Raw genomic sequence first — 23,732 nt, forward strand, 5'->3', positions numbered from 1 at the left:
AACCAATGTCATAAAACAATATGTGTACTGACTGTTTAATGAGAAACTATTTGTTCTGTAAACCTTCATCTGAAGTACAATATAATATATATGTATATATAAAGGAATTGAAGGATAGCAGAGTTTGTCACCAGGGACATTCTTGGTATTTGGGGCTAGACAATTCCATTGAGTTGTTGAAAATTTAACCCCTGACTATTTGTTATGACCACCAAAAATTCCTCCCACACATGGGTGAAGGAATCTCTAAAACTCTAGTAGAGATACATAAAAGAAATCCTACTAAACAGAGTGGTGTTTCTTATTCTTATGTCTTAGTCTTTTGTTTGAGAGTTTTTGCTTCTGAAGAACTCAAACTTCGTTTCTAAAGACCTGCCTGGTTGTCTAGAGAGTAAAGTCCCAGTTCTTTTGTCTATAAATTTATATTCCCTGCTCTATAAGCTGTTTGTATTGGCTCCCCCTTGTGGTGTTGAAAATGACAGTAATAATTCTGAAGTATTTTGTCTTAAACAAAAGAAAAAAGCAAGAGACACTTTTTAAAGATTTGACACAAAAAAGGAAATATTCCAACAGGAATATGATGTATGTTATTGTAAGCAAGGCGTTTTTGTTTGGTTGTTGAGGCTTCTCCAAGCTTCCCTTTGCTTTCCCTGTTTTTAACCATCCTTAAAAATGTACCTAGAAGAAGCCAGCTGCCTATACTGTCAGGTAGTTTATGGACCTTAATTATCCTACCTGTGATAAAAAACAAAGTTTTTACACAAATCGGGCTTGTGGTTGAGTTGGGAGTTGTCAATCTAAATAGCCCCGTTTTTCATCCATTGATTGTTCCAGGCATGTTAGGTTGATTCCTTGACTTATTAGTAAGTAGGGAGGGGGTGGTGAAGTTCATTACTAGCTGAACCCCAGGCAGTTTACAAGGGACAGGTCTGGACTGGATGCTGACAGAACCTTCACAATGAAAGCATATTGTAAAGATAAAAACATTAAATATCTTAAGGTGAAAAATATAATTCTAGTTCCTTATGAGCTTGACTTGTCAAAACTATGAATGGAGATAATATGAGATAAATATAAGGTGATATTGAGAAAAAATTAGGTAATTGATGAGAGGATGAATGGGGGTGGTATAGATAAACTCACCCATGTCTGTCTTACCCAGCTGAGAGCTAGTTGGAATAGTCAAGGCCCTATGCACTATAGAATAAAGGGTAAGAGCTTACAGAGTTTCATGAGTGGAATCAAAGAGAAAAGGCCACTTTTCCCCAGCCAGGACAGATGTGAACACTAACATAAAGAAGTCAGTCTTCCCCAAATCTGTGAATTTAATGTGACCCCAGTGGGAATACTCTTGAAACGTGCACAAGTGATTTTGCAGTTTATTTGCAAGAAAAACAGTGCAAGAAAATTTGGCTAAGCAGATGATGATGATGATATGTTTTTAAAACCCATTGAGATTAAAAGGTATGATACTGGCACAGGAATAGATAGCTGAATCCATAAAACTTAATAGACTTTCCAAATATTAAGCTTCTAGAGGCACTTGATGTACCACCTTTCCTTTCTCACTTAATTCAACAAATACTTATTGAGCCTCTAGTATGTATTTGATGGTGGGGTAGGCACTGGGTATACATTTTCTTATCAGAACATATGATCTGTGTCTTCCTGGAACTTCAAAATCTGGTGGGAGACAGATAGCAAATTCAGTAAACTCATAATTATGGGATGACAGAAGTGGGTTGCGTGGTGTGCTAATTATGTTGGGGGAGGGGGTTTCTGTTACAGAGTGTTCCAAAAGGAAGAGGAGCCAGCTCTGCTTAGAGCTTGGGTAAAATCTTTTCATGAAGAAGGGTTAACAGTTTTAAAGGCCAATTGAGTTTTGAGGGAACAGGAGCAAGGCCAGAGGGCAAGGGCATACTGTATAAGGAGAAGAGTGAGTGGCATGAGACGAGAGGTTGGAGAGGTAGACAGGGCCAGATGCATTTATCCCATTCATCAGATATTTACTGGGCACCTACCATGTACAGAAGGAGCCCTGGTGTTGCAATGAGTAAGTGCTTGGCTGCTAACCAAAAGATTGGCGGTTTGAACCAGGAGAAAAGACCTGGCAATCTACTCCTGTAAAGATTCCCATTAAACCCATTACCTTTGAGTCGATTCCAACTCATAGTGATGGTATAGGATGGAGTAGAACTGCCCCATAGAGTTTCCAAGGCTGTGATCTTTACAGAAGCAGACTGCCACATCTTGCTCCCATGAAGTGGCTGGTGGGTTCAAACGATTGACCTTTAAGTTAGCTGAGCACTTAACCACTGCGCCACCAGGGCTCCTTCCTGTAAAGATTACTGCCTAGAAAACCCTACAGGGCAGTTCTGCTCTATCACATTGGGTCACTATGACTTGAAAATTGACTCTGTGGCGCCTAACAACAGTAACAACCATGTGCAAGGCACTAGGGGGATAATGGTGGGGAAAAAAAATCTGTGTCCTCTAGGAGACAAAGGATCAGCCTTCATGATCCTTGCAGATCCAAGAGAAAACCTTGTGTTTAATCAAGGGAGTGACATGATCTGATTTATGCTTTAAAATGTACTCTGGTTGTGTTGAGAATAAATGAGAGAGGACGAGTCAAGAGTGAACAAAGGAGTCTAGTAAGGAATTTAACTGCTGTAATCTAGGTTAGGTGAATGGTGACTTAAAATGTCTGTTGGAAATGTACACTATATCACTTGTGTATTAGGAAAGGCAAAAATAATTGTGGGTTGGCAACACCAAGATATCCAGAGGTTTTATTATTTATGGTATTATGGTCCATATTTTAAAAATTGGAGAGATCATCGATTCTAAGACTAGTTTTTTGCATTTTAACAATATGAAACTGGATTGAGTCTTACACCTGATGAAATTTTACAGTCTCTGACAGCAAGGCAGCAGTCCTCATATATTCGTTTGCCTGTGTATTCACAGATACAGTCATGACTGTTTTGTCATCCCTTGAGTTGGCGTTGTTGGTATTTCTCATGTTAACTTTAATTATTGTAAAGTATGTCGTCAGAAATACTTTGTGAATCAGCATTGAAGCAAAAAGTTACTGGGTATGGAAAAAGTTATGAAAACAGTAATGATATGTGATAAAACTAAGTAAAAAGAGAACTCTTAAAATCAGGATAAAATAAAAATTCTAAATGATAAGGCTTTTCATTCTAAAAATAAAAAACTCAATGTCATGATTTATTTGGAGGCATTTTTCCTCTTTATTGCCAGCACATAAAATAGTGATGTGTCTTAAAATTAATGACGCCTTAGATTTGATGAAATAATGGTAACATTAAAATGGCATTTATATCTAGTTACATTTGTGATTGTTTTCCCATTTTGTTTATGAACTTGATTCTGTAGATAATAGGTAAATAATTCCCCAAAAAAAGTAAAGAGGAAAAAGTAAAATTTCAATTAAGCACTGTACATTTTTGAATGTATTGAATTACACTGTCGTGTGATTGTACATTATTATTGTACTGACATTGTTAGATTTCCTATTGTTTTGCTGTAGCACTTTTCCTTTGATTGGTAGAAGAATGAGGACATCTAGTGGACAAGTCTTGAACTACAGTCAGGACTTGGTTAGTTTCAGGACTTGGTTAGTACTTGGGGCTTGGGCATATTGAAGTTTTAACAAGCTTTACAGTTGATTCTATTATGCACCAAAGTTTGAGAGCCAAACTTTGATTCTCAGTCTATTGACAGATAATATCTAAGGGGTCATGGAATTTTTGGTTCTGCAATTCATGTGCATACCAAACATTGTAGGTCAAATAAATAATATATTTTGGATACATATGTGCTTCTATATATTTTTAAATATAGGTAGATGGTGTTGTGATGGATCAAATACGGAAATGTTTTAAGACATTACTTCATTCATGCTAGTGTTTTTGTCTGTATAATATTTTGATGAACAAAATTTGTTACTACACCGGCTTTCATGTTTTGGTTTGCAGAAATGCAGAAGTGTTTGAGTTTAAAAAGTCCTAATATTTGAACAGGTTTATGCTAGGAATTCTGAATCTAACTAGCACATCTGAGGAATGTCTGTTGGTATCATTGGCAGTTGTAAACTGTAAGCAGAGGCAACGTGGGGGTAGGGTGGGGCAGTTCTACTCTACCCTGTAGGGTTGCTATGAGTGGAGGAAGGAAATAGAGATATAGAGAGAAAAAAATAGAAAAGATAGACAAAGAATAGGAGGAATTAAAAAAAAGAAAAAGGGGTCCATATTTAGTGTGATCGTTTATGGTGATTTTGGAAAATGAGAACAACTGTATTATTTATTCAGGTTATTCTCCCTCCTTTTTTTTGGGTGTCATTTGTCACTCATTTCTGTTTTGATAAGAAGATAAGTTTTTTCAGCATAATGCCATGACTAGAGTTGGTAAAGGGTCACAGTACAATGCTGTTGGACATTGACTGAGTTAAGAAACAGAAAAAGTAGTGAGGATTCTTTTTGTTTACCCCAACCCCGCTTCTTTATTTCTGTCTTCTCTGTATTGTGAAAACAGTAAACCCAGAACTTGTGTGGAGGTTTGAATCTGTGAAGAGACTTTACAAGCTATTTGGAGCTTCTGCCCTTGAACCGAGGGTGCTGAAGGCTGAAATTTGAAACAGAAAGACATTTCAGACATAAGTACTACTTGTCAGTTACAGATATCTCCTTTCTTTCAGTTGTGTAAATTGAGTTACTTTTAAAAAGAAACTAGTAAAGAACGTGAAATTTTGTTTCTAACCTATTGTTTTCTTTTTTAGTAGATTAGTGAGAGAAAATGAACAGTTAATTAAGTCTGTCACAGTTCACAGTATAACAAGATAGTGATAATTTAGCTCTACTTTTTTTTTTAATGAAAATTTTCAGGCCAAAAGGAGAAAAAGTGAGCAAATAGCTTATTCTACCTCTTAAAATTGAACAGTACATTCATTTCTATTTCCAGTGTCTCCTCTTTTTATGAACAGCGCGTTTGTCAGAGGCTTGATATGCTCACGGGGAAGGGAAGTTTATCAGCTCACTGACGTCAGCGTGTGCTCATAATGAGTTTTAATGTGCAGGCCTCTGAATGCAAACCTGTTTTGAGTGGTAGGTTTTAAAATGTCTTAATGGGAAAGCTTTATGCCTGTGAATGGTTTAAGATGCATCCTAGTACCTTCTTGTATGCAGACAAGGATTTTTTATTCAAATGGATTTGTTTTCTTTATATTTTGCTTCCATGCTTGCTAGGGTTTAAAATGAAATTTTAATAGTTTAACATAGAGCATTTTGAAATTAACCCCATTTGGATCTAAGTACTGGAGAAGAGGAGAAATCAGGTAAAATTAGTTCAAAATCTGAATTGTGAGGCATTTCAAAGAAATGCAGTTTTAATATTTTCAAGTAGATACAGAAATCCCAAGCCCCCCCCAAAATGTTGTATAGATTATGATATTTTATTAATAGACAAAGATAATTTACAACTGGCAGAGTTCATTTTCTTTTTGCTTTTACATTTTAAAGTTTTACATTCATTTATTGAATAACTATTTTTGAGTATCTACTGTGTACCCAGTTGATCACTTTATTCACAAGGTGAATAGTAGACTAAATGTGGACAAACTGGAGGCTGGGAGAAGGCTAATGAGTTTGTTCATGCATGTGAAAGATTATTATGGCCTGAACTAATGTTTTAGGTGTTGAAATGGAAGAAAAGAGATAGATTCAAGAGATTTTAAAAACTTTTTATTTTATTGTTGTACTTCAAGTGGAAATTTACAATTCAAGTAAATCTCATACAAAAATTTATACATACATTGTTATGTGACCCTAGTTGCTCTCCCTATACTGTGACAACACACTCCTCCTTTCCACCCCTGATTTCCCGTGTCCATTCAACCAGTTCCGTACCCTCTCTGTCTCCTCATCTCACGTCTGGACAGAAGCTGCCCATTTAGTCTCGTGTGTCTACTTGAGCTAAGAAGCACACTCTTCACGAGTATCGTTTTATGTCCCGTAGTCCAGTCTAATCTTTGTCTGAAGAGTTGGCCTTGGGAATGGTTAAAACTTTTTTTGATACACTATAAAACAGATGTAGGAAATAATATAAAACAGCTTAATAAGTTATAAAGTGAGCACCCTTGTAACTACCTAGGTCTATAAATAGAATTTTCACTCAGCAGTCCTTCAAGTACCCCACCCTAGTCATAACTCTCCCCCTTCCTTCTAAAAGTAACCCTATCCTGACTTTTAGGTAATCATTCCCTTGCTCTTCATTATTTTTATCATATCTATATTCCTAATATTTTAATACTGTTACATACTATTGTATTGTGCTATGTATCTATTATATTAATATTATCCCTAAATATCATCCCTAAATAATATGGTTTAGTTTTGTCTGTTTTTTAAAAAAGTGTCCTTTAAATCTTATAATCTACAGATTTCCCCTCAGTTCTCCCTTTTTTCCTTGTGCAGTTCAGTGATTTATTTATTAGCTGGAATGATAATTCTATCACCTTTGTGATTTCTGAGTTTATTTCAATTTAATGATTTTTCTCCTGGTCTTAGGTCATATTTTCCTGCTTCTTTGCATATCCAATAGTTTTTATCATTACAGCTTATCTGTTGCTTCTACTTGTTGGTAAAATGTTGCTAGAGATGATAATGTTGTTGTTAGTTGCTTTGAGTTGATTGCAATTCATGGTGACCCCATGTGTGCAGAGTAGAATTGCTCCATAGCATTTTCAAGGCAATGAAATTTCAGAAGCAGATTGCCAGGCCTGTCTTCAGAGGCACCTCTGGGTGACTTCAAACTGCCAGCCTTTCGGCTAATAGTTGAGCACTTAACCATAGGTGCCACCCAGGGACCCCATCTAGTCTTTACAGAGAAGGTTATTCTAGACCAGCCCTAATAGCCCAAAATAATCCTTGAAAGGATCAAGTAAATCTGCAAATAAATTAACTCCTGCAAGACAAAACTAATACTTTATTAAGGAAGAAAACAAAATCCAGATATTCAACAGTCTAGCACCCATAATGTCCACCATATAATAAAAAATTACTAGACATACAAAGAAGCAGGAAAATACGACCTATAACCAGGAGTAGATTAATTTTACTTTTAAGGTTTGACCTTTCTGGTGTCTCAACTGCATGCTGTGGTGTTCTCTCTACTCTGGGTATTTGGAATTTGAATTTTTTCCCAGTCTTAAGAGAGCTCAGGTAGTTGCTCAACTCACAACTCCCTGGTAGTTATTCTTTCCCAGTAGTTGTTTTTTCTCCAGACTTGTGCAAGAATCTTGCCCTGCACATGCATAGCTTACTGTTTGGTCAAAGACTCAAGGGGACCCCTGTCAGACTAGACATCCCTTCTTTTCTGGCCAGTTTCCTTCTCTGTGTTATTCTGCTCTGTAGGTTTCCACTGCCTTAGGAGAGACTGCTATATCTTGGGTTCCCCTTCCTGCATCACATACTGGAAAATGCCTCCAAGAGTCACAGTCCTGGTCTGCTTTTTGTCCAGTTTCTGAAAACACTTACTTCATGCATTTTATCTAATTTAATAATAGTTTATGACAGGAAGGCCAGTATTGTATCTGTTACTTTCATTATGGTCAGATTGTGCTGATCTTATAGAGAGTGAGAAGTATAGTGGAAAACCCATTGAAGGATTTAAAGCAGATTAATACCATGATCTTGTTGATGTTTTATTAAGATTACCCTGGTGCTTGCTTAAAAACAGACAAAGGGAAAGGAAGGAGAGCAGCTAGGGCCTGTTGTAGTAATCAAGGCTTAAACTAGACAGGAAATGTAGGGAAGTGGATGAATTCAAGAGAAATTTTTCGAGGTAGAACAATTAAGACTTGCTATTGAATTGGTTGTGGGAAATTAAGATCCAGGAAGAGTGAAAGGAGGTGCTCCCATTTTTGTCTTGAGCCCCTGGGATGGTAATGCCATTTAGTGAGATGGGGAAGATTAGGGGAAGGAGCTAGATTGAAGAGAACATCAAGAGTTTTGTTTTGGATAAAATGTGTTATCTTTTAGACATTTAAATAGAAATGTCAAATGAGCAGTTGGATATATGAGTATTGAAATCAGAGCAGAGGTCAGATGTAGAAATTTACCAGCATCTCAATTGCATTTTAAGCCATTGTGAAATCTAGGTGGGTGAGAGTAGTAGTAATAGTAGTAGCACCACCTGTATAACTTCAGGGGGGATAATGTGAATCAAGATCAGCCCAAGATTAATTTCTGTGAGGTGGAGGTCAGACATACCTCCACTCTCCAACATTTACCAATTATGACACGAGCCATCCCTCCCACAGCACTCTCCACCTCGCTGTGGGTTTGATAATCTGTTACAATGGCCACACAGATCTCACAGACCATGCTTACAGTTAAGTGGTTTATTAAGGAACAGGGTACAACTTGGGATCAGGATCAACTGGCTACAACTCAGGAATCAGGATCAGGAAGCATGTAGGCACAGCCTCCCTTCTTCAGTGCAGGACAGCTCTCTCAGCTCCTCTTGGCCCCCTGAGAACAGGCTCCTCTTGGCTCCCTGAGGACAGGCTCTTCTTGGTCCTTCTGTCGGTCACTGCTTGCTCTGTCACTGGGCCCTTTCTGGTCTTGTCGCTGCCAGCTCTGCTGTTGGGCCCCTTCCGGGCCTGTCATCACTGCCTCTGCTGCTGGGCCCCTTCCGGGCCTCTCATTGTCTTCAGTGTTACAGCCCTTGACCAGTGTTACAGCTCTTTTAGGAGGTTCCTTGCTTCCTCTCTCTCTGCTTCTCACCTTTCTTTCTCTGCTTCTTCCTGTCTGACTAACCTCTGTGTGGCTGGCTGTGTGTGTGTGTATATATATATATATAGATACATATATATACACAAACATGCATACATACATATGTACACAGCTACTTGTCAATTTCAAGGCATTGCCCCCCCTAGCCAGGGTGGGGGCACAAACCGACCAGTTCCCTCTTGGTAGGCCACATACACTTCATTTGCATAGTAGTTGCAGCTGGTCTACAACTCACCTCATTTGCATGGTCTATTGAACAATCCCTGCAAGGTACATACCAATCACAGGGCAGGCTGCAGCCTAGGACCAGACGAAAAGTATCAAAACCAAGTTGTTCACACCTTACCCAGTAAATGTCAATCATCCTGGACAAAAGTAACAAACTCTCGGTGGTAGAAAACTAGGGCAACAGTAACCCTTCAGGGTTTAGGGGAAAAATCTCTTAAGCTGTTTTTTCAAAGAACCAAGGCAAAAGGCCACATAAAGGAACTCATTTCACCACAGCCATGTAATAGATAAGAGAGTGTAGGTGGAAAAGAACAAAGGGTTTAGGACTGATCACTTGGTCACTGTCTCATTTGGATGTCTAGTTTAGGAGGAAGAATTTGCAAAAGAAAACAGTAGGATCAAATGGAATAGAAAGAAAAAACAGTAGAGTATGATGTCATAGTAGTCAAGAGAAAACGTGTTTAGAAGGGAATTGGATATTGCTTTGAATGCCTCTGAGAGTTATATTAAGATGAAGACAGAAATATGTCCATTATATCTGGCAACCTGAAATTCATTGGTGATCTTGATGAATTGTTTCAGTAGAAGGGTAGAGAAAGAAGCCAGATTAGGTTGCTTTCATGAGTAAAAGGATCTTGATTGTCTGAAATATTTCACAATTAATTAAAATGAAAGAGTGGGAGATGTGAAACGATAGATACCTGGTACAGACCATCAGTCTTCAAGCTGGGTATTTGTACACTTTGGAGTTTCAGAAGGGCTTTCCAGGGATAATGTGGGCAGCATGAAGCGCAATTCCATGTTCTCAACTTCCATTTGTCCTTATTTCTTGCATTGTAACTGGCTAAAAGCATATCTGTGAATTCTTTTCTGCTTCCCCTTTTACAATTGCACTCCGTCCACTCTAACTTCTATTAATTCTTCAGCCCTCAGCTATTCCTTAGGGAACTTTCTCAGATCTCTATACATGGTTAACCTAAAAACTAAACCAGTTGCTGTCGAGTAGATTCTGACTCATGGCGATCCCATGTGTGTCATAGTAGAACGGTGCTCCATAGGTTTTCTTTTTTTTTTCTGGGTGTAAACCTTTTCTTGAGTTTTTTTGGTTGCTGTTGTTTTTGTGCTTTAGGTGAAAGTTTACAGGGCAAAGTAGTTTCTCATTAAACAATTAATACACAAATTGTTTTGTGACATTCTTTGCCAACCTGTGATGTGTTAACATTCTCTGCTTCTTGGACCTTGGGTTCCCCTTTTCCATTCCTCCAGTTTTCTTCTCCCTTCTTGCCTTCTCGTCTTTGCTTTTGAGTTGGTGTGCCCATTTAGTCTTGTATACATGATTGAACTACGTGCATTAGTGTTTGTTTTATAGGCTTGTCTAGTTTTTGACTGAAGGGTGAACTTCAGGAGTGACTTCAGTACTGAGTTACTAGAGTGTCTGGGGGCTATACTCTTGGGGTTTCTCCAGTCTTTGTCAGGCCAGTAAGTCTGGTCTTTTTTTGTGAGTTAGAATTTTGTTCCACATTTTTTTCCAGCTCTGTCCGGGATCCTCTGTTTTGATCCCTGTCAGAGCAATCGTTGATGGCAACCAGGCACCATCTAGTTGTCCTGGACTCAGTCTGGTGGAGGCTGTGGTAGTTGTGGTCCACTAGTCCTTCGAACTAATCTTTCTCTTGTGTCTTTGGTTTTCTTCATTCTCTTTTGCACCAGATTGGCTTGGACTAGTAGATGTGTCTTACATGGCCGCTCATAAGCTGTTAAGACCTCAGATGCTATTCACCAAAGTAGGATGTGGAACATTTTCTTTCTTTCTTTTTTTTTGTGATTTAGGTGAAAGTTTACAGAGCAAATTAGTGTCTCATTAAACAGTTAATACACGAATTGCTTTGTGACATCAGTTGCCAGCCCTGCCATGTGTCAATACTCTTCCCTTCTCCACTCCTGTTTGTTTGTCTAGTTTTCCTGTCCCTTCCTGCCTTCTTGTCTTTGCTTTTGGGCTGGTGTGCCCATTAGTCTCTTATACATGACTGAGCTATGAAACTGTGAACTAATCTTTCCCTTGTGTCTTTGGTCTTCTTCATTCTCATTTGCCCCAGGGTGGAATGGGGCCAGTAGGTGTGTCGTAGATGGCCGCTCGCAGGCTTTTAAGACCCAGGTGCGACTTACCACAGTCAGATGTAGAACATTTTCTTTATAGACTGTGTTATACCAGGTGAGCTAGATATCCCCCAAGACCATGGTCCCCAGCCCTCAGCCCGGTAGCTCGGTCTCTCAGGGCATTTGGATGTGTCTATGAAGTTTCTGTGACTTCGCCCTGGTCAAGTTGTAGTGACTTCCTTAGTATTGTGTACTGTCTTACCCTTCACCAAAGTTACCAGTAATCTATTGTCTATTTAGTGTTTTACCCTCCCCACATCTCCCCTCCCTCATAACCATTGAAGAGTGTTTTTTCTGTGTGTAAATCTTTCCATGAGTTTTTTTAATAGTGGTCTCATCCAGTGTTCGTCCTTTTGTGATAGACTTTTTTCACTCAGCATTAATGCCCTCCAGATTTCATCCACGTTGTGAGATGTTTCACAGATTCATTATTGTTCTTTATTGTTGCATAGTATTCCATTGTGTGTATGTACCATAGTTTGTTTATCCATTCGTCTGTTGATAGGCACTTAAGTTGTTTCCATCTTTTTGCTATTGTGAACAATGCTATAGCGAACATGGGTGTGCATATGTCTATTTGTGTGACAGCTCTTATTTCTCTAGGATATATTTCTAGGAGTAGGATTGCTGGATCATATGGTATTTCTATTTCTAGCTTTTTAAGGAAGCACCATATAGTTCTCCAGAATGGTTGTACCATTTTGCATTCCCACCAGCAGTGCATTGAGAGTTCCAATCTCCTTGCAGCCTCTCTAACATTTATTATTTTTTGTGTTTTTGATTTGTGCCAGTGATGTCAGGATCAGATGGTATCTCATTATAGTTTTGATTTGCATTTCTCTAATGACTAGTGATCGCAAGCATTTCCTTGTGTCTTTTAGCCACCTGAATGTCTTCGTTGGTGAAGTGTCTGTTTCCAGTGGCTGATTTTTCAGAAGTAGATCGCCAGGCATTTCTTCCAAGGCACTTCTCAGTGGACTTGAACCTCCAACCTTTCAGTTAGTAGCGAGTACATTAACTATTTGCACCACTCAGGGACTCTAAGATTAGGTCAGCATCCCCCTAATTTTTCTCACATAGTACAGTAGATATGTTCTTCGTAGCACTTTTCACGTGTGAATTATTCAGTTTTTTTATTACTATGTTTTCTTTGTTCGTTTGAGAAACATTTGAGTATTACTGTGCGTGCTAGGTATTGTTCTGGGTGTTTGCTATATATCAGGGAACAAAAAAAAAAAAAAAAATCCCTGAGGTTGAGGGAGACAGACAGTAAACAATAAAACGTAATAAATAAATAATATGTTGTTACCCATCCCTGTAACCATCGAGTCTGTTCTGACTCATGGTGACCCTATAGGACAGAGTAGAACTGCCCCATAGGGCTTCCAAGGAGCAGCTGGTAGATCTTTTGGTTAGCAGCTGAGCTCTTAACTGTTCTTCCACCAGAGCTCCAACATGCTATTAAACCAAAACCAAATCAAACTTGTTGCCATCGAGTCGATTTTGACTAATAGTGAGCCTACAGGACAGAGTAGAACTGCCCCATAGGATTTCCAAGGAGTGCCTGGTGAATTCGAACTCCGTTAGCAGCCATAGCCCTTTTTTTTTTTTTTGCTATGCTCTGCTATGCTCTAGTTCTTTTTCTTTCATTGTACTTTAGCTGAAGGTTTACAGAACAAGTAGTTTCTCATTAAACAGTTAGTACACATATTGTTTTATGACATTGGTTAACAACCCCACAACATGTCAACACTCTCCATTCTCAACCTTGCATTCCCGTTACCAGCTTTCTCGTCCCCTCCTGCCTTCTAGTCCTTGTCCCTGGGCTGTTGTGCCCCTTTAGTCTTGTTTTGTTTTATGGTCCTGTCTAATCTTTGGATGAAGGGTGAATCTCAGGAGTGACTTCATTAATGAGCTAAAAGGGTGTCCGGGGGCCATACTCTCGGGGTTTCTCCAGTCTCTGTCAGGCCAGTAAGTCTGGTCTTTTTTTGTGTTAGAATTTTGTTCTACATTTTTCTCCAGCTCTGTCCGGGACCCTCTGTTGTGATCCGTGTGAGAGCAGTCAGTGGTGGTAGCCGGGCACCATCTAGTTGTGCTGGACTCAGTCTGGTGGAGGCCGTGGTAGTTGTGGTCCATTAGTCCTTTGGACTGATCTTTCCCTTGTATCTTGTTTTCTTCATTCTCCCTTGCTCCTGAAGGGTTGAGACCAGTGGAGTATCTTAGATGGCTGCTTACAGCTTTTTAGACCCCAGACGCTACTCACCAAGGTAGAATGTAGAACATTTTCTTTATAAACTATGTTATACCAACTGAGCTAGATGTTCCCGGAGACCATGGTAACAGCCGTAGATCTTAAGCACTACACTACCAGGGTTTCCAGTATGCTCTCAGAAGGTGATAAATGATAAGAAAAAAAATAGAGCTTGGATAGGGGATTGAAAGTGCGTGTTAGAGGTGAGTTGCGATTTTACATAGAATGGTAAGGATGAGCCTCTTTGAAACTTTCACTTTTGAACAGACTTGGAGAGGTGAGAGAATAAGCTGTTTGGCATATATGGAAGAAGAGAGAGCCAGGCAGAGGGAACAGTGAGTACATGTAAAAACGGCATGGGGGCAGTGTCTGACCTCTTCCAACCTCACAAGGGGGAAGGAGAACCAAGATCAACAATACAAGGCTGACTCCCATGAGGTGGAGGCAGGACAAGCCTCCTCTCTCTGCCATCTTTACTAATTCTGACACCAACCATCCCTCCCACAACCCTCTTTCTGCTGGATTCTGTAATTCATTGCAGTGGCCACACAGAACTCACAGACCAAACTCAGGATTTATTAGGCAAGTAACAGTTATAATTCAGGCTCAGGAACACTGAGGATACAGTTCTTCCATCAGGACAGCCTCTCCCCAGCTGTGCTCACAGGCACACCTCTCCCTGGCCCTTGGCCTCTGCCCAGAGGCACTCAGCTTTCTCTGTGAGCTGGGAAACTCACCACGCCATCTCCTGCTGCTGAGTCTCGCTTTTGGGTCTCTGCTGCCACTGTCTTCAGGGTTATAGCTTGCTATCTCTATCTGTCTCTCTCTCTTTCAGTCTCCTGCTTCCAGGAGCTTCTCAGCCCAGGGATCCCAGGTTCAAAGGATGTGCTCTCCGTTTCTGGCTGTTCTTCCTTTGTGCTGGTAGGATCCTCTCTGCTCTGGAATTGGCTCTCTTTTAAGGCAAAACTGACCAATCCCCTTGGTGGGCCACAATTACCTTATCACACAGTCCTGCCCAATCACCTGAGTGGGAGTTACAAGACCATGGCTAGAAAGGCCACACAAAAGTAATCAATCGCACTGCAGTACAAAAGCTTTAAGTAAGGAGCAAGACTGGTGTGTTAAGGAAAGCAAGGAGACTAGCGTGCCTGGAGCAGACTATTCAAAGGAGAGAATAGTGAGAGGTGAGGCAGCAAGGAAATGGGGTCAGATCATGTAGGACTTGTTAGACCAGTGTAAGAATTGTGATTTTTTACTGTGAGTGAAATGAGGAGCTTTTATAAGGTTTCAGGTATGTTTTTACTTCTCTTTTTGAAAGATCAGTCTGGCTTTTCCGTTGTGAATAGAGAGATCAATTCTGGGAGACTATTGCCGTAATCCAGGCAAGAGATAATGGCTCAGAGCAGTGCCGCACTGAAGGTAGTAAGTCGTGGTCAATTTCTGGAGATATTTTGAAAAGGAACAACAGGATTTCATGATGGGTCGGATGTCGGTGTAAGCGAAAGAGAGATGAATTAAGGATGACTCCCACGTTTTTGGCGAGAGCAACTACATTACCATCAATCAAGATTGAGTGGGTGAAGCAGATTTAGAGGGGAAGATCAGGGATTCAGTTTTAGACATACCAACAGTGTAATATCTATTAGATATCCGCATAGAGATGCTAAGAAGGCAATTGTATATACAAGTGTGGATTTCAGCTGGAAGTATAAATTTGGACTTTATTATATGGATGGTAGAGAAAGTCATGAGACTGGATAAGCTCACGAAGAGAATGAGTGTAGATGGAGAAGAGGACAAAGGACTGATGTCTGGGGTACTCCTAAGGGGTTAGGAAGAAAAGGAACCAGTAAGATAGGAGGGAAAGCTAAGAGAGTTAAGACTTGGAAACCAAGGGAAGAGAATATAATGAGGGTATAATAAGGAAGAGGAATTGTGTCAGATGCTGCTGATTGATTAAGTAAGATGAGGACTAAGGATGAATCATGGGTTTTAGCAATATGGAGGTCATCAGTAACCCTGATAAATTGTTCTGGCAATTATTTGACTAAAATCTCTTTCCCACTAGACTAGAGAAGTTCCTTGAGACAAAGCACCAAGTTTGTTATTTCTCACCATTATATCTCCAAAACTTGGCATAATTGCTGGCATAAATAAATGGATAGGTAGATCTAGGAGTCTCTGACAGAGCTGGAGAACTGAGTTCAGAAGTTCTTGAGGCCAAGAAGAAGGCCTCAAGTCAAATCATATGCATCTCTAAAACATACGGGCATTTTTTTTTTTTTTTGAATAATGCCCTTATCACAAGTAATAAGCCAAATAAAACGAAAGGGACATTTGAGCCAAGACTTGAAGGAGATGAAGAAGTTAACCAGCAGCTAGGGGAAGAGAATTCATAGAGAGGAAATAGCTCGTGCAAAGGTCCTAGGAACTGGAGCATGCCTGGCATATTTGAGGAACAGCAAGGAGGTCGAAGCATGGTGACTGAGGGAAGGGTGCTAAGAGATGAGGTTTTGTAGGCTAATGAAAGAACTTTGGTTTTACTTTGAATCAAATGGGGAGCCATGGCAGGATTTTGAGCAGAGGAGTGACAGGATCAAATTTATGTTTAAAAGGCTCACCCCGAGTGCTCTGTTGAGAATGGACTGTAGGGGGAGCAAGATAAGGAACTAGGAGTCCAGTTATGAGGCTGTTGTTGCATTCAAAGGTGTGCCTTTGATTCATTCCAGGTGACAGCAGTGGAGATGGCAAAAAGTGGTTGGATTTTGGATGTGTTTTGAAGGTAGAGTTAACAGGATTTCCTGATGGATTGGGTATGGCTTGAGAGAGAAAGAAAAGCATTTTAAGAAGTCTCATAGATTTTTGGCCTGAGTAACTGGAAGGATTGTACAACTAGGGGGTGCAATCGGGAGTTCAGTCTTGGGCATGTAGAGTTTCAGATGTTTGTTAAACATACAAGTGGAATTCCCAGTTGGATATTTAAGACTGGAGTTTGGGGAGAGGTAGCGGAAGGAATGGTGTGTATGAATAGTAGTTTGTGCCGTAGTATGAACAGCCAGATGCAGAAAGTTGGATATTCATAAATTACTGGTTGACTGTTTATAATTTAGAACTTTTGTCAGTTTGTTAGGACTACTCTTTTCACGAAGAGGTAGCCCAGTGAAATTTGCAGTTATATTTTGTTTCCCTTAAATCATTCTTCCTGGTTAGGCAAGAATGAATCAATTAGGTGAAAGATATAATTAAAAGTAATATATTCTAGATCCCTTTTGTTATGGTTAAGCATTATTCAGATGGAAAGTATTCATCTGTGTATTCTCTGGAGTCATTAGAGGCTGGCCCAGAGTACTCTGGAAGTACTGACTGATTAACTCAGAGACATTCAGAAATCTGAGAAGAAAATAGCCTGAGATGGTCTGGTAACTTTTCTGGTAACATCTGTGTGATCCTTGAAGACCCTAACTGGGATATTACTACCACCTGCTCCTTCTTTCCCTATTCTGAACTCAACTAAAATTTGGGTTAAAAACATAGCTATGTTGTTTCTGACCTTTTCTAAGCCTGAACTACTTAGGAAACTTGTTTGTAAGTCTTACCTTTTTCTTTCTACTTGTTGCCCCACTGGAGAGAGATTTTCATCGTAGGCAACCAGGTGGTTGTTACTCTGGAGGTGCATGCTGTGGAAAGGATGTTGTCAACACAGAAGCTTTCAGTAGCTTTATGCAGTGCAGACTGATTGTGTCTGCTTTTATTTCTCCTTGTAAAAAGGCAACATTTCTAATCTCCCCTTTGGATCGTTTGGAGTTCTGATTATATGTCTTGGAGTCATGTGGAAGATTGACACACCAACTTGGGGACCGGCTGTGGTTCCAGCTGTTGTAGTAGCTGGGGTCTGTGTGGCTAATTTTAAATAACTAGGTGTTCAGAGACAGGAACCCTCTTATGCTTGTATGATTGAATTAGCCTCCATGCCGTCTGAATTCCCTAATGCACAGGGAAAGGTCAGGTAGACAGAAAGGGATCAGAGGGCCTCAGAAGACTGGGTTCATCATCTTTTGCACAAAATGAGAGTGAAACAGAGGGCACTTATTCTATTTTTGTTTCTCTTGTATAGGAGATGCATCGGAGATTTGAGAATGCTCCTGATTCTGCCAAAACAAAAGCTCTGCAAACTGTTATTGAAATGAAGGTAAGTGACAATCCAATAAAAAGTCTCATGAGTCAGTTTAATTTTTAAGTGATTGGTGTTACCTTTCATGTGTGAGCTTTAGAAAATGGTGTATAATAAAATCTCACTTGTTTTATAGATTAAGAGGAAATAGTAAGAATTAATGAAAATTACATTTTAAAAGAATTTCAGATTCCTTTCAGTTGCACATCACAACTCAGATTGGATCAAAAAGATTATCCAGAATTAGATTAAATCAGCCGTTCTTAAAATTTTTTTATCTCAAACTTTACCTCTCATAAAGTGACATACTCATTTCTTTCATTTTCAAGGAATGTCTGCCAAGTCTCAGTAACCATAGTTTGTCAGTTATTCTTTCAAGTAAAAATAATGTTGCAGGAAAAGAGCAACTAATTTAGCTTGCAAGTCAAAGAAACAAAGTGCTTTTCCTAGGGACAACCACTGTACTTCAAGACACAGCAGAAGTGCTTTTTGCCTGTTTCTCATTTTGTCACGCAGAATATTAAAAAGACGTGTAATCAAGGGCTGAGATTTATTAAAAGTAATAATTTTTACTGCTTCACTAAGGACGTTCTTAAGTGAAACATTCTTTTAAAATTTTTTTTTATTTTTAATATTTTTTTTTTTCTGTGAGTGCCTGACAGTGAAGAATACAGTGATTTCTAATATGGTGTGGTGCCATTGCCTTGATTTGTGCTAAGGCATTACTTTTATACCTTTAGTGCAAATGTCAACACAGTGGAAAAGGCATATACTATCATAGTATTATTATAAAACTAGTTTTGATCACACAAATTTCTTGAAAGGGTCTCAGGGACCCTAAGAAGACCATGGGCCATATATTGAAAACCTTTGTTTTAAGTTAATGAATGGGTTACAGATCTTTAGGCTATACAATATGGTGATCAGGAGCTTGCCTTCTGGAGTTAAACTTTCTAGATTCAGAATCTGGCTTCGCTTAACCAGTTGTATGATAGAGCAAGTTACCTAACCTTTCTATGCCTTAATTTTTTTTATCGATAAAATGGTGATAATAATAGTACACGTTCCATGGATTATTTTGAGATTTAAGTTATTAAAACATGTAAAACACTGTAAACAGGATCTGGCACATAGTAAACATTCAGTAAATGTTAGCTGCTACTACTGTTGTTAGTTTTATTAATAACATATTCTTTCTTACAAAGCTAAAGAGATTACCGCCTTTTTTTAAATTTATTTTTTTATTTCTTGACATCCCCTAAAAAGCTTGACACTGTGTTTGCATTGTGGACCTTTATTTAATGTTTGTTAAAATGACAGGAATATTTAGTTATTGGTATATAAAAACTTCTCTGTAAATAAATGGTTCTCAAGTACAGTTATGAAAACTGTTCTTTTAATTTGAACTATTTATATTGTCAAACCTTGTTTATGTTGTGTACATTTTCATTCTCAATGGACAAAGGATTTACCAAACAAATTCCAAATTAGTGGATTCTTTGTGTTAGATAATTAGTAGCCTTGAAAACAGTCTCGTAAGAGCCTTTCCAAAACCCGTTGCTGTCGAGTCGATTCCAACTCATAGGGGCCCTGTAGGACAGAGTAGAACTGCCTCACAGGGTTTTCAAGGAGCGGCTGGTGGATTCAAACTTCGACCTTTTGGTTAGCAACCTGAGCTCTTAACCATGGAGAAGAGATTAATTGCATGGTTTTAACTTATTCACAATCCTTACAAGTTTACCTATACATGTTATTTCCTGCTTCCTGTCTACACCTAGGAGAGAAACACATGGATGTGTATCGTCACAAAAATTAATTCCTTTACTTGTCTTTTGGCAGAATAGGGGAGTGTAAAGGAATTAATAGGCAATGGAGCTATTTTAAGTTGTACTAAACGTCTGCTAAGAAGCAAGAGATTTGGTGGCCCAATGGGTCAGGTGGATATTAAGCTGAAATCACAGCTAAAATAGCTGAGATACTGAGAGTGTGGCATGAGCTTCAGAGAATTATGATCTAGAATAGTCTGTGGGAAATGGGAAAAAAAGATGATTGGTAGATGCAACAGTAATCTGCAGGGTGGTATACTTTTCTTTTCTCTATCCTTCTTTTCCTCTTCCTCCTCCTCTCCCTCCTCTCCCTGCCCTTGAGGGAAATTATATCCTTCGGGAAAGCCAGGTTTTACTTGGGGCAGGAAGACAATCTTTGTGAAAAGGTTAAGAATTTGGAGAATTTAACAATGAGCAGAGAATATCAGTAGGTTCAGTGGGATTGGTTGATCAATCATAAGAGAGCTGAGATTGGGGAAGTGCAGAGCAGTAAGGTGATAAGGATTTGATTAATTATTACAAATTTAGGAATAAGAAGCCTGGTTGGAGGGATGGACTTTCCTCAAATAAACCCATCCCTGGTATACAGATGAAGTTGCTACTAGAACTAGCTGAGAGTATCAGGTGTTAATTTTCTGGCCTGCTTCCAGAGCCTGGCAGGTTCTTTTTCTGCTCAGCCAGTGCCTGCTTCATGCTTTTCAGAGCTGTACTCGTGGGCTCTTTTGGGGGAGAAGCTTTTATAGTACATCATGTGGTATTAGGGGTACTGATATGGACAAGAGCAGCCTCTCTATCTGTGTTGGGGATGAGGGAGAGGATGGATAATACTTCATGGCAAGGACCTTGTTCTGGGTCGACGCTGTCATGTGATGTACAGAGCTGGTGTTGTAATGAGTACTCTCTTACCCATTGCCTTTGAGTTGATTTTGACTCATAGCAACCCTATAGGACAGAGTAGAACTGCCCCATAGGGTTTCCAAGGCTGTAATCCTTATGGAAGTGAACTGCCCACCCTTTATCCTGCAGAGTGGCTGGTGGGTTTGAACTGCTGACCTTTTGGCTACCAGGGCTCCTTGTTGTCTTCTTAGCTGGGGGCTATATTGTCTTGTGTGGAGCACTTGTGGTCCTAGAAATACACTCCTCTCTTTGCACTCCCCTTCATTACCACCAGACTAATGTCACAGGAGAACCTATGTTTTACTTTTTCATTTGCAGACTGTTGTTGTGTGCCATCGAGTCAATTCCAACTCATAGCGACCCTATACGACAGAGTAGAACTGTCCTGTAAGTTTTCCAAGGCTGTAATCTCTACAGAAGCAGACTGCCACTTCTTTCTCCCTTGGGAGTAGCTGGTGGGTTTGAACTGCTGACCTTTTAGTTAGCAGGCGAGTGCTTCACCCATTGCGCCACCAGGCCATCTTTATTTGCAGACTAGTCACGTGAATATACCTAGTATTTTAGTCATTCTGGAGAGACTATATCCTGGTATTTCCACACGATTTATAGTAATCTTAAAAGTCAGTTCTCAGATGGTGTAACTGAAGTAGTTTACTCTTTATGGACCAGGAGATCGTATGAGGCCCACTGATTTTAAATGAATCAAAATCCTGGTTTGGGTTTAGAAGGTATCAGATTGTATTTAGTACGTTTAATTTTGAACAAAATGTAAGTTTAATCTGTATAGATTTGTAATGGAAAATTTTTGTTGTGATATATTTAAAGATAATGCAATGAGCAAGCAGAGGAGTACATTTCCCTCTCCTCCCTCGAACCTGAAAATAGCTAGTTGTAGTTGCCTTTTATCTGAGTGTTCTAGGAATTATGATGGCAAGGGACATCAGTGAAGAAATCCTTGGGGTAAGGTGGAAAAGGAAGTCATTCTCTAAATTTCTTCCCAAAGGAGTGGTTTCCCTAAAAAATCTAAGTAAAATAAAGTTGTACTGAATTTATGCTCTTAAAGTTTCTATTTCTTAGGTGAAGAAGTATATTCATCTATAGATATTAGAGTATTAGTTCTGTGTAGGAGTTTTTCTTAATTGATGCCATCTGAAGCAATCTTAGTGATAAACTAGATACTGTGACAAAGAAAATCAAGACACTGAATACAGATTTTTAGGGCGGGGCCAAGATGGTGGAGTAGTAGGATGCTTCTGGTGGACCCTCTTACAACAAAGACCCCCCAAAAAAACCAAGTGATTCGATTATATATGGCAGTCTGGGAGACCTGAACATCAAAGGCAGAGATGAGGAACCATACTGACTGGCAGGGGGAGGGAGAGACAGTTCGGAAACAGCGAGGAGTTGCTAGACCTGAGCCGGTGAGAGCCTGAGCCCTTCAGGCCTGATCAGCTCGGGGGTGAGCGGTGAGGCAGGCAAGCAGCCGTGCTCGGGAGGCGTGCACCAGGAGAGACCCAGCCACTGAGAGTCTACATGGCCACCGAGAACCAGTGAGAAGCAGCCCTTGATCCAGTGAAAGATAAGTAATTGCATACGACCTACTGAGCGGATCAGAAACACCGCCTTTAGGGAGAAACCTCTCACCCATTTACCTCCCTGCTGTCTGCTGTGCACTGGGTCCCGGACCGGCTTTAGCAACTGCCAGGTCCGCTGGTCTGGAAGTAGGATATGTCACACGCCTTTAGCCTTTCTCCCTGCCTTGGAGAGTGAACAAATTAACAAACAGAGGAAAAAATAAACTGCCGGCTCCCGTAAGCCAGGAACCCAGGGTAGGCACAGCTCCTTTGCCTAGGCACAGGCATAAGGGATCCATGGACTTTGGGTGCCTTTCCCGCTGCATAGACTTGTGTGGGCCCATCTCAACAGTGTAGGCCCTCATTACCGCAGTACAACAGGGTATATACTAGAACCCTAACTTCAGCTGTTTCATCTGTGAAGTGGCAGATTCTTAACATTTGATACTGCTCTGCCCATTAAGCAGGGTCTTCACCTACCCACATCAGGGGCCTGAGGACTGGTGGCTCCACCCACACTACCTAGCCTCCTGCGAGAAGGGCCCATGAATAAGAGGTGCCACCCAGTCCTTACAGCCAACAGCATTAGGTGCTCATAGTCCGGCTGCAAAACCCACCCACCTATGTGCTCTAGGGAACAGGGACACGCCTTCCTCCTGGACACTCGGGGGTGGCCTTCAGCCCCCTGCCTCACTCAGAGTGCGTCCCCCTGCTGCAGCCAGATGCCTGTTCCGACACCAATCACCCATGCCTGTCTAGGACTGTAAGTGAGAGCCTGCACCACTGAGCTGAATCCATACAGGAGGAGTGGGCGGACTCCTGAGCTCACATACCTAGTAACAGATCTAACCACCTGCTGACAGGACATTAGAGCTTCAAAGGTGCCAATAATCAAACTAGCTCATACAAGCAGCCTATTTGGGCATATCAAAACAAAACAAGAAGCTAGGACACAGTAAGCAAACATAAAATAAATCAATATAATAACTCACTGATGGCTCGGAGACAACAGGCAATATCAGATCACATAAAGGGGCAATCCACGATGGCTTCAGCAGGCTTCCAAAATAAAGACTCTAGAAATTTTCCAGAGGAGGAAGATTCCTTGGAATTACCAGAGGCAGAATATAAAAGGTTAATATACAGAACTCTTCAAGAAATTAGGAAGGAAATTAAGTAAAACGCAGAACACTCAATAGAGGAAATTAAAAAGATTAGAGAAGAGCATAATGACAAATTTTAACAGGCTTCAAGAATCCGTAGAGAGACAGCAGTCAGAAATCCAGAAGATTAACAATAAAATTTCAGAATTAGAAGAGAAAGCAATAGAAAGTCATAGGAGCAGAATTGAGGCAATGGAAGTCAGAATTAGTGAGACTGAAGATAAAGCACTTGACACCAACTTACTTAAGGAAAAATCAGATAAAAGAATTAAAAAAAAATGAAGCAATCCTAAGAATTATGTGAGACTCTATCAAGAGGAATGATTGGAGTACCAGAACAGGGGTGGATAACAGAAAATACAGAGAGAATTGTTGAAGATTTGTTGACAGAAAACTTCCTGATATCATGAAAGAAGACAAGATATCTACCCAAGACGCTCATCGAACCCGACATAAGGTAGATCCCAAAAGAAAGTCACCAAGACATAATCAAACTTGCCAAAACCAAAGATAAAGAGAGAATTTTAAGAGCGGCTAGGGATAAACGAAAAGTCACCTACAAAGGAGAGTCAATAAGAATAAGCTCGGACTACTCAGCAGAAACCATGCAGGCAAGAAGGCAATGGGATGACATATATAAAGCCTTGAA

At 40.0% G+C, this 23,732-nt stretch overlaps 1 protein-coding gene across 1 annotated transcript in view; it reads left to right on the forward strand.

Moving 5' to 3' along the window:
• ERC1 (ELKS/RAB6-interacting/CAST family member 1) overlaps nt 1-23,732 on the forward strand; it is a 541,536-nt gene that overhangs the window by 113,591 nt on the left and 404,213 nt on the right. Inside the window, exon 4 of the mRNA XM_004381205.2 lies at nt 17,567-17,641. Coding sequence (XP_004381262.1) covers nt 17,567-17,641 — 75 coding nt within the window. The remainder of the gene's footprint in view (nt 1-17,566; nt 17,642-23,732) is intronic.

This window comes from Trichechus manatus, unplaced genomic scaffold, assembly GCF_000243295.1.
Source record: "Trichechus manatus latirostris isolate Lorelei unplaced genomic scaffold, TriManLat1.0 scaffold00081, whole genome shotgun sequence".
Taxonomy (NCBI): Eukaryota; Metazoa; Chordata; class Mammalia; order Sirenia; family Trichechidae; genus Trichechus; species Trichechus manatus.